Source organism: Lotus japonicus, chromosome 1 (genome assembly GCF_012489685.1).
Source record: "Lotus japonicus ecotype B-129 chromosome 1, LjGifu_v1.2".
In the NCBI taxonomy this organism is placed as follows: domain Eukaryota; kingdom Viridiplantae; phylum Streptophyta; class Magnoliopsida; order Fabales; family Fabaceae; genus Lotus; species Lotus japonicus.
The window spans coordinates 95,837,255-95,848,881 of NC_080041.1; the positions used below are offsets into that span (position 1 = coordinate 95,837,255).

Here is an 11,627-nt window from a genome sequence, read left to right on the forward strand (position 1 = left end):
TTGGGTTGAAGTACCCCTTGTACTTCTATTCAATATATTTCTAATTGCCTAATATAAAAAAAAACTCATGTATAAATATGTACGCACGTGCTATTCCATAAATAGTGAGAGGAAACACCAAACAATCAACCATATTATAATAACCACCAATAGCTATGGTTTAGCAGCTTCCTAGTTCCCCTGACGCGATATCCACAAACCAAAAATTCATATCCCCCGAAGAAGCCATCACTCCTCGAAACACGACACGAGATACCATTTCCGAGTTTCAAAGCTATTAATATTTTCCAAACTAGCCTTTGGCATTTTGCTAGTCGTCATCATCATCATTATCTTCACGGGTAAAACAATATTTTTCCACATAGAACCTGTTGTTATACATGATGGCTAGCACATTCAATTGCTTGGCTCTCATAATTTGCATGGCGTTGGGCGCATCCATGTTAGCCACGGCTAACTTGACGTGCTGCAAGGTGAAACCTACTATGGACGCATGCAAGTGCTACGTGACCAGCGGTGGAAACGTAGTCCCTCAGAAGTGCTGCCTTGAGCTCATGAACCTGAAAAACAATGTGATGAATTCTGCCCTTCATCGCAGACAAGCTTGCCGGTGCATTGTTGATGCTGCTCGAAAGCTCCCTAATCTCAACACGACAGCATTTTCAAGCCTTCCTGGCAACTGTGGGATCCGAATGCCCTACGGAATCAGCGTCGACATGAACTGTAACAAGTATAATACTATCTCCTTACCTTTAGGTTTTGTTTGGATATTCATAAATCTTCACTCATGCGCGCTCCAATTCTGCACATTTAAACTTTTAGAGAAATAGGGAGACATGAGAGATAAATTAGATATAGAATCTAGGGCTGTCCCACAGTCAGATTCGGGCCCAAAATCCGGTTTCATTCGGGTGACGACAACCAAACCACCAGGACTGCCACCGTCCGTTCACTGGTGGCAGGTGGTTCAGGTTCGGTTCTTTTCGGTTGTCGGTTTGGACGGTCGTGTTCGGACGGGTTGTATATCTAAAAAATAAACGCAAAAAAAAGAACAAGAAGGTGGAAGAAATAGATCTGTAACAAATAAGGAAGATAAACAACAGATCTGTAACAAAATACATTGATTCTATATTAAAACCAATTTACAAACTAACAATGATCTAAAAAATCAAAATTTCACACTAGAAATGATGATGAAGGTGAAAAACAACAGATTGGTGGTGAGAGAGCTTCCATGTCTTCATCGTCCTCAAGATCAAAGATTTGGTGGATGTGCATGTCATCCTCTTCTCCAAAAGTGAGAACGGGAACGACTGTGGTGGTGGCCGCGAGTGCGAGGACGGCGCGACTGTGATGGTGGCAGCAGAAGCGAGAACAGAGTGAGAGAACGAGGGTGGGAGAACAGAATGAGAGAACAGAGTGAGTGGCTAGGCTATGGTGGGTGCGGGTTTGGTGAGAGGTGGTGGCTGTAGATTGTGAAAGAGGTTGTGGTGGCTCTGGTTAGCTGTGGTGGAATATGGCTGTTAGGGTTTGATGAATGGTGAAAGAGGCTGAAGAGATTAGGTTAAAGATGTTAGTAGGTCTATTGATGTGTAGGGTTATTTGGGCTTGGGTTGGGTATTTTTTTTTAATTAGAGCTGGTTCGGTTGGTTCGGTCGGTCTAGAGCCTAAACCGGAACCGACTGGTCTGAATCACTCTAAACCGCTTTTTTCCAACCAAGCAAACCGCGATCCGAACCTGTTCAGCAAAAAAAATGACGGTTTTTACGGGTTCGGTCGGACCAGAATTTTGTGGACAGCCCTAACAGAATCGATGATATGACAGGATAATAATAGAGAAATGGAAAGCCAACCTCGAAATTCTGGGCTCCGCTTGCCCTACAGAATCAGCAATAACATGAAATGTGACAAGTGTAACACTATCTCCCTACCTTTAAGTTTTGCTTGGATATCCATAAATCTTCGTTCACGTGTGCTCCAATTCTGCACACACCTATAAAGAAATCGAAAGACAGGAGAGAGAAATTAGATATAGAATCGATGATATGATAGAAAAATAATAAAAAAACAAAAAGCCTTCCTGACAATTGTGGGCTCTGCTTGCTCTGCAGAATCAACGACAACATGAAATGTGACAAGTATAACACTATCTATCCTTTTAAGTTTTGGTTAGATATCCATAAATCTTCATTCACGTGTGCTCCAATTCTACACGCACATATTGAGATAAATAGAAAGATATGAGAGAAAAATTAGACATATAATTGTTGACATGATTGGAAATTTATAGAGAAATAGAATGATAAAATTGATGAAATAGATAAAGAAGAAAATAAACTGTAAATAAATCGATACACAGTTTGGATACATGCAATGGAAAACAAAATGGAAGAGAATTAGATTAGAGCTTTTAAAAGAGTTTATTATAGCTTATCTTATAGTATATATAAGTGCTTATGCAAGTGTTGGAGAGAGTTTATGTAAATAGCTTATGATTTACCTATAAGTTATTTTGAGTTTATTTTCATAATTTATTCATATTAGTTTATGAATAAGAGTTTGAGTATCCATAACTTATATTTAGCTTACTTCAATGAATTTCTCAGTTAATAAAAAAATACAACACTTATTACCATAAACACTTAAATTGATTTTTTTTACCCAAACACTCCATGATAGATTATAGAGGAAAGAAACATTACTTAAATATTTTAATAATGGAGTATGATAAAAATAAAACTTCTATCCTAATACGCCCAAATTAGATAAAAGTGAAAGTACAAAATGGAATATTGGAATCAAGTGAAATTTAATGCATAAAATTTTATTTGGACCTGTCATATATATTTTTAAACAATTTAAATAAGTAAACATTTAATTATTTCATTTCATTCCAACTTATTTCATTTCATTCTATTAATCCAAATGTCTTTTATGCATGATCTATTTTTTGGTTACATTTTATGCATGATCTATTAACACCTTAAAATAGCATAAAAATCATTAATCCGATACCAAGTTGTAATATCATGTCACTTTCAAAAAAAAAAGTTGAAATATATATCATGTCGTATTTTTAATTCGGAGGGTTGGTTTATCCTCTCTTTATTAATTACCAATTAAAATGTAAATTTTAAAATTCATTACATAATTTATTACACATAAGTTACCACTTATTGACCAATTATGGAAGACAAGCATTTACTCCTCCGTTCCATAAAGATTGTTGTGACATAAAGAGGAAAATGTCAATTATGGATAGTATCATGTTACTACACTTATTTAATTTTATTAGTAACATGTACAACTATTAAATTCTACTTGGAAAGAGAATAATGTAGTTTCTTTTTTGAAATGAAAAGAGAATAATGTAGTTGATAGAGAATAGTCGTGGTTGGTTAATATGAAAGGTGATAAGTGAGAGAAAATTTATTAAATGAGAGTATATGTGAAAAAAATTAGCAAAAGTTGCATTGGTTTTGTAGAAAAGAAAATATTTTGGAATATTAAAGGAAAGTTCAAAACAACAATCTTTCCGGAACGGATAAAGTATTTAAGGAGGGGCATACAATAGATCTTCAAATGTAAATGATTTTATGCATACATCTAATCGCACACCTCTACACTACAAAGTTCAAGAGAAATTGTGCAACAAAAGGTTCATAGGCTTGAAGGGCTTATGGGGGACTGATGAAATTCTTTGCACAATAACAAATGTCTATGCTCCCTATGATGTTGAAGAGAAGATCTGATTATGGGAAGATATTATGAATTGGAAAGCGAGTAGTAACTGTCCATATTGGTGCCTACTAGGAGACTTTAATGCAGTGAGAACTCCAAATGAAAGAAGAGGAGCTGGGAATAATGCCACACAAAACAGAAGGGACACCGTTTGTTTCAATGATTTCATTGAAGCAGCTGAATTGCTAGACATGCCTTTGTTGGGGAAGAAATTTACATGGTTTAGGCCTAACGGCCAAGCGATGAGTAGACTAGATCGCTTTCTTGTCTCTCACGATTGGATTTCCTTGTGGCCTGATGGAGTACAATAGGTCTTGAATCGAGAGATCTCCGATCATTATATTGTCCTCTTTTGTTTCGGCTTGCTAGACAAGATTGGGGGCCTCAACCTTTCTGTGTCCTCAATTGTTGGCTCCATGACACAAGATACAAGCCTTTCATAGAAGATAGTTGGTTATCAATACTAGTCAATGGTAGGACAGCGTTTGTGATCAAGGAGAAGCTCAAAAATCTGAAAGGGAAACTTCAGGATTGGAACAAGGAGGTTTTTGGCAATATAGTAACAAAAAGAAAGGCAATTGTGGAGGAGATCAATGAACTAGAGAAGAAAGCAAAGGAGGTGACTCTCAATGACGATGATTTGAATAAAAAGAAAAAGTTAAGCGCTGAATATTGGAGGCTTGCTAATCTAAATGAATCTTTTCTTTGTCAGAAAGCGAGGATTGGATGGATTAAAGAAGGTGATGCAAATACAATTTTTTTTCATGGCATGGTGAATTAGAGAATGAGGAGGAATTCTTTACTTGGTCTCAACATTGACGGAAATTGGAATGAAAACCCAGCTAATATCAGGATGGAGACAAAGGAGTTCTTCTCTAAAATATTCAGGTAAGAAAGGTGGACCTCACCTACCTTGGAAGGAGTGCCCTTTCGACAAATTTCCTGAAATGATAATATGGTTTTGATAGCCCCATTCGAACCTGAGGAAATAAAGGAACCTGAGGTAATAAAGGAAGCGGTGTGGGAGTGTGAGGGTGATAAGAGTCCGAGTCCTGATGGCTACAACTTCAGATTCATCAAGTCATTTTGGCATCTTCTCAATGAGGATTTTTTTAGGCTCTTAGAGGAATTCCATACTAGTGGTAAGTGGCCAAGGGGCACTAACTCATCTTTCCTAGCCCTAATCCCGAAGGTGGACTCTCTCATGGGGTTACAGGATTTTAGACCTATCTCCTTGGTGGAGTGTATGTACAAGGTGGTATCTAAAATCCTCGCTAAACGGCTGAAGTGTGTCTTGCCAAAAATCATTGGTGAAACTCAATCAGCTTTCTAGGGAGGAAGAAACATGTTGTATAGTGTACTTGTTGCAAATGAGGTGGTTCATGATGCAAAGACAAGGAAAGCCCCAACTATGGCCTCCAAGGTTGACTATGAAAAGGCTTACGATTATGTTAAATGGGGTTTCCTCTTCTATATGCTTAATAGAATGAACTTTGATGCAAAGTGGATCCGATGGATCAATGGATGTCTTTTCTTCTCAACTATGTCGGTCCTAGTTAATGGTAGCCCTACATAGGAATTCAAAATGGAGAAAGGACTTAGACAAGGGGATCATGTAGCACATTTCCTTTTCCTCATTATAGCTGAAGGTTTAAATGGGATGCTCAAGAAAGTGGTGGAGATGGGCAAGTTCACTCCTTATTCCTTTGGGATGCCTAACTCATTTAGAGTTTCCTTGTTACAGTTTGCAGACGATGCACTATTCTTTGGAGAGGCATCTATTCAAAATGTGGTCACTTTGAAGTGCATTCCTCGATGCTTTGAATTGGTGTCGGGTTTAAAGGTAAACTTTCTCAAGAGTAGATTAGTGGGGATTGCAATGGGTGAGGTTTTAGAAAGAAGGATGGCGGTCATACTTCATTGTAGAATTGCAAAACTCCCATTTGTGTATCTTGGCTTACCTATAGGTGGCAATCCGAGGAGCCTTCATTTTTGGGACCCCGTGGTTTTGAAGATTCAGAAGCGTCTTTCGAGATGGAAGAGAAAGACTCTTTCTTTTGGGGGTAGGCTTTGCCTCCTTAAAAGTGTATTGACTGCTCTCCCTTTGTTCCATATCTCTTTCTTTAGAATGCCGGTGGGGATTGTTCATAAATGCGAGAATTTGATGAGGTCTTTGCTTTGGGGAGCGGTAGAAGGCGAGGAAAAGATAGCTTGGGTGAGATGGAGTATGGTGTGTAAACCTAAAGAAGAGGGGAGGATTGGAGGTGAAGAATTTGGGCCTCTTCAATAAAGCTCTTACGGGTAAATGGAGGTGGAGACTGTTAAAAGAAAAAGATAGCTTTTGGTGTGAGGTCTTAACTACTAAGTATAACAACTTGGTGCCTCCAAATGCATCAAAATGGTGAAAAGACCTTCACTTATTATGCTTTGAGGCTGGCAGTGGGGATTGGATTGATGTGGGTCTTAAACGAAAAATTAGGGAGGGAAATAAGGTGGATTTCTGGGGTGAAAATTGGTTGGGTTCAGGAACTTTGAAGGACAAGTTTGAAAGGCTCTTCAACATCTTTACTCAAAAGCACCATACAGTACGAGACACGGGAACTTGGCTAAATGGCTCTTGGCAATGGATATTCATCTGGAGAAGAAGTTTGCTGGAGAGAGAACTCAATATGGTAGCTGAATTAATGAATACTGTGTCTGCTCATTCTCTAGCTGAAGGAACTTTAGATAATTGGATCTGGACAAAGGAAGAAGGGGGTTCATTCTCAGTTAAATTTGCTTATTTACTATTACATGGAAACATTGATGAACCTGGAGACAAGTGCTTCCGAAAATTGTGGGTTGTTAAAGCTCCTTCCAACGTGCTAGCATTGGCATGGAAAGTACTGATAAACGGGATTCAATCAAAGGAAAACCTCAAAAGAAGAGGTATTCTTCAAAACCCTTCTTAAACCTTGTGCTAATTTTGTTCCCAATTTGAGGAATCTACTGCACATTTGTTCTTCACTTGCATCTATTCTTGGAGTGTTTGGAATCGGGTTCTTTGCTGGTTGGGAAACACCATGGTCATGCAAGATGTAGGGAAACTTCATTTTCTTTCATTTCAGGAGGGCTGCAGTGTAAGGGATAGAAAGAGAGGGATGAGTCTTATTTGGCTTTCAACCATTTGGTATCTATGGCACCTGAGAAACCGAGTAATATTTCAAGGTGCAAGGGCAGATTTTTCGATGGCCTTGGATTCAATACAGCATAAATCTTGGCTCTGGTTTAAAGTAATAATTAAAGGTTTATGTTTCTCTCCCTTTGAATGGGAATCAAACCCGTTAATATGCTTGGAGAGCCTTTAAGAGCCAAATTGGTGGACTTGGGGAAGCAATTAATGTATTTTTATATTGTTACTATATTTGCTCCTAAGATGTAGATATGTTGTTGGGATCTAATTCAGGAATCTTATAAGTAGGAGTTTTTTCATCTCATGTAATGGCCCTTCTTTTGCCTTCCCCTGCGCCTATTTTGCCCTGTTTCTTTTCTTCTTTTCTTCTTCTTGTACAAGGGTTGGAGCACCCCTTGTGCCCCTATTTATTATATACACATTAAATATTCAGATAAAAAAAACCTAGTTTAGGGTTTTAGGCCTTACGTTGTGTTTTGATATTTTTTTAAAGCTGAATTTTATATCATAAAAGAGAAAATATTACAAAGAAAAGAGCAGGGCATACCCAAGCTCGCATAAACAAACAGAAGAGAAACATAATACAAAGGGAAAGCAACAACAAACTAAGGGAAATCAAAAGAAACAACAACTAACAGAGAGAACCGCTAGAAAGAAACAGAACAAAGACATGAAAACAGGAAAGGCAATTAAAACACATCAGCCAAGCTCGAGAGGAACACTTCAGTCAGTGTTTTGATATTTTTGTTATCGTAATATTTTAACGAATATTGAACTTGATTTGTTGTGTCCTATATAGATTATTAATCTCAAATTCACTTGTGTTGCAGCGTGTTCTAAACAACTCAAGGGCTAAGCTTCAACTAGTACGGATGAGTCGGTGTTTTCCAATAAACACATTGCTTTATTAATTTTTTGCTTGTCAAATTATATGATTAAATTTAATTTAAAGGGAAACAATGTGCCACTTCGATTTAAATTTCGTGCCCATTATTACATATCTAGTTTATCAATAAAGTATCCTTCCATTTATGATGATTGATGATTTTGTGCCCATTAAATGTTCGAATGTTGAAAAAAACATATTCTCTCAGTTTCAAAATAATTATTCACATTAGAGAAAAAAATTGTTTCAAAATAACTGTTAACTTACAGTTTCAAGAAAGCACTAATTGATGTTTTTCCAAACAATACCTTTACAAAAAGAATAAATGATGGGAGATAAATATACATTCTAAAGAGTAAAGTAGGAAAACAAATGATATTTTTCTAAAAGTTAACAAAATTAATTCTACTTCTTAATATGTTTGTTTTAGACAAAGTGAACAGTTATTTTGAAACGGATGAAGTACACTAAGGGCTTGTTTGATTGCAGTTTTAGTTTTCAGTTTTTAAAAAAGTTTTCAGAAACTACTTTTAAAAACAGTTTTCAGAAGAAGAAAACAGTTTGAATAACATGTTTTCAAACATTTAGAAAACTGATATCTGAAAACTAAAAACTGAAACTGAAAACATCTTTTAGTTGTTTTAGTTTTTTAGTTTTAAAAACTGAAAATGAGAACTATTTTCAAAAACAGTTTTTGAAAACAGGTCGTTGTAAGATCAAGTTTTGATCTAGTAGTACAACTCTATGTTTTGATGATTACAAGTTAACCTTTTGATATGAACAATTGTGGTATTCTAACGTGTTTTTCTGAGTGTGCTATTTACAGGCTCTGACCTCAACTCAATCTCACACAAATCAGAAGCACTGTGTATAAAGAGCGACCCAAGCAACGCTTTCGCATTCACCATGTTCAGTATGAACAGTGGAAAAGCTTCAGAAGTTCTGAAGTTATACAAACTCTGATGTGGACTCAGTCACTAGAAGTTCTGAAGATCCAGAAATTCTGATAACCAAGAAACACTGAAGGCTCAGATATTCTGATGATGTAGAAGACTCTGAAGATCCAGAAGCTGATTAGTGAAATTCTGTTGTCCAGAAGCTAGATACTCTGAAGACCATGTTCTTCCCTCTGAGTTCAGAATCAGAAGAAACAATGGTCAGAGGATCTGGGCTTTCCCTCTGACTCTGATCAACCGGCTTCACAAGTTCCAATATGAAGCATTCCCCTGATCAGAAGTCTCCTAGGTTTAAAGGTCAAGTCGCTATCCAAGTACAAAAGCAACTGTACCTTCCTGACGACCTACCTAACAGTCTCAGACATAGCAGAAGCTGGATTTTCCAGAACTACCCTCCAACGGTAGCATTTTCCATGCAACGCTCAACCCTAATCCTTGGAGTATATAAAGAGGCTGAAGACTGAAAGAAGCAGCTAGAAGCATTCACATACGCGCAAGACATATTCAAATTCTTCTAAGCTTTCTTTCATCTGAAATTCATTGAGTTTACTATTAGCTTTTTAGAAGCAAATCTCTTGTAAACAATTCTTTGATAAACAGTTTGTTTAGTTCCTTTAGGAGATCAAGGTTGATCGGATCCTAGAGAAGACTAAGAGAGTGAATCTTAGTGTGAGCTAAGTCAGTGTAATTGTTAGTCACTTGTAGGTTTCAAGTGCAGTTGTAACTCTTACCTGATTAGTGGATTGCCTTCATTCTAAGAAGGAAGAAATCACCTTAACGGGTGGACTGGAGTAGCTTGAGTGATTTATCAAGTGAACCAGGATAAAATCCTTGTGTGCTTTTCTATCTCTTATCTTGAGCACTTAAAGTTCTCGAAAGATTTGTCAAAATCTTTAAGGTGGAAGCTTTATACTGAAAACGTTATTCAAACCCCCCCCTTTCTACCGTTTTTCATACCAACAATTGGTATCAGAGCGCAAGTTCTGATTACCACACCTAACAGTGTTCAGTGATCCGGGCCGGTGTGAAAAACAATGGCTGCCACCACCAGTGAAACTCAAAGAGATGGTTACAATGCAAAGCCTCCTATGTTCGACGGTCAAAGGTTCGAATATTGGAAAGATAGACTGGAAAGTTTCTTTCTGGGTTTCGATGCAGATCTCTGGGATATTATTGTGGATGGCTACGAGCGTCCAGTTGATGCAGATGGCAAGAAGATCCCAAGGTCAGAGATGACTGCAGATCAAAAGAAGCTGTACTCACAACATCACAAAGCAAGAGCAATTCTTCTAAGTGCTATTTCCTATGAAGAGTACCAGAAGATTACAGATCGTGAGTTTGCGAAAGGCATTTTCGAATCTTTGAAGATGTCTCATGAAGGAAACAAGAAAGTCAAAGAATCAAAGGCATTGTCTTTGATCCAAAAGTATGAATCCTTCATCATGGAGCCAAATGAGTCCATTGAAGAAATGTTCTCCAGATTTCAGTTGCTTGTAGCTGGCATACGACCTCTCAACAAGAGCTACACAACAAAAGATCATGTCATAAGGGTCATCAGGTGTCTTCCTGAAAGTTGGATGCCTTTAGTGACTTCAATAGAGCTCACGAGAGATGTTGAGAATATGAGTTTAGAAGAACTCATCAGCATTTTGAAATGCCATGAGCTGAAGCGCTCAGAGATGCAAGATCTGAGGAAAAAGTCCATAGCCTTGAAATATAAATCTGAAAAGGCTAAGGTTGAGAAGTCAAAAGCTCTTCAAGCTGAAGAAGAGGAATCTGAAGAAGCATCAGAAGATTCTGATGAAGATGAGCTGACTCTGATCTCCAAGAGACTCAATCGCATCTGGAAGCACAGGCAGAGCAAATACAAAGGCTCTGGAAAGGCAAAAGGAAAGTCTGAATCCTCAGGTCAGAAGAAGTCCTCACTTAAGGAAGTCACATGCTTTGAGTGCAAAGAATCAGGGCACTACAAAAGTGAGTGTCCAAAGTTGAAGAAGGACAAGAAGCCAAAGAAGCACTTCAAGACAAAGAAGAGTCTGATGGTGACATTTGATGAATCAGAGTCAGAGGATGTTGACTCTGATGGTGAAGTCCAAGGACTCATGGCTATTGTCAAAGACAAGGAAGCAGAGTCAAAGGGAGCTGTTGACTCTGACTCAAAATCAGAAGGAAATCCTAACTCAGATGATGAAAATGAGGTATTCGCTTCTTTCTCTACCTCTGAACTGAAACATGCATTGTCTGATATCATGGATAAGTATAACTCCTTATTGTCTAAGCATAAGAAGCTGAAAAAGAACTTATCTGCTGTTTCCAAGACTCCTTCTGAACATGAGAAAATTATTTCTGATTTGAAAAATGATAATCATGCTTTGATCAATTCTAACTCTGTGCTTAAGAACCAGATTGCTAAGTTAGAAGAAATTGTTGCCTGTGATGCCTCTGATTGTAGAAATGAATCTAAGTATGAAAAGTCTTTTCAAAGATTCCTAGCTAAAAGCGTGGATAGAAGCTTAATGGCTTCAATGATCTATGGCGTAAGCAGAAATGGAATGCATGGCATTGGCTATTCTAAACCAATTAGAAATGAGCCCTCTGTGTCTAAAGCTAAATCCTTGTATGAATGCTTTGTTCCCTCTGGTACCATATTGCCTGATCCTGTACCTGCTAAAGTTGCTAAAAACCCTCTTAAAAAGGGATCCTTCTCTATGACTAAATATCATGCAAATATTCCTTTAAAATATCATGTTGAGACACCCAAGGTGATCAGAACCTCTGGGGTAACTAACAAGAGAGGACCCAGAAAGTGGGTACCTAAGGACAAGATTATCTATGTTGCAGATATCCTTGATAGCTCCACTGAAACACCAAT

At 37.7% G+C, this 11,627-nt stretch overlaps 1 protein-coding gene across 1 annotated transcript; it reads left to right on the forward strand.

Annotated features, from left to right (window-relative positions):
- The first annotated feature begins 222 nt into the window (after positions 1 to 222).
- Positions 223 to 7,951, forward strand: LOC130728070 (non-specific lipid-transfer protein 3-like). The gene is made up of 2 exons (XM_057579408.1): positions 223 to 730; positions 7,744 to 7,951. Exons 1-2 carry the CDS (start codon positions 381 to 383, stop codon positions 7,751 to 7,753), a joined length of 360 nt encoding a protein of 119 aa, XP_057435391.1. The 5' UTR covers positions 223 to 380; the 3' UTR covers positions 7,754 to 7,951.
- The last annotated feature ends 3,676 nt before the right edge of the window (positions 7,952 to 11,627 follow it).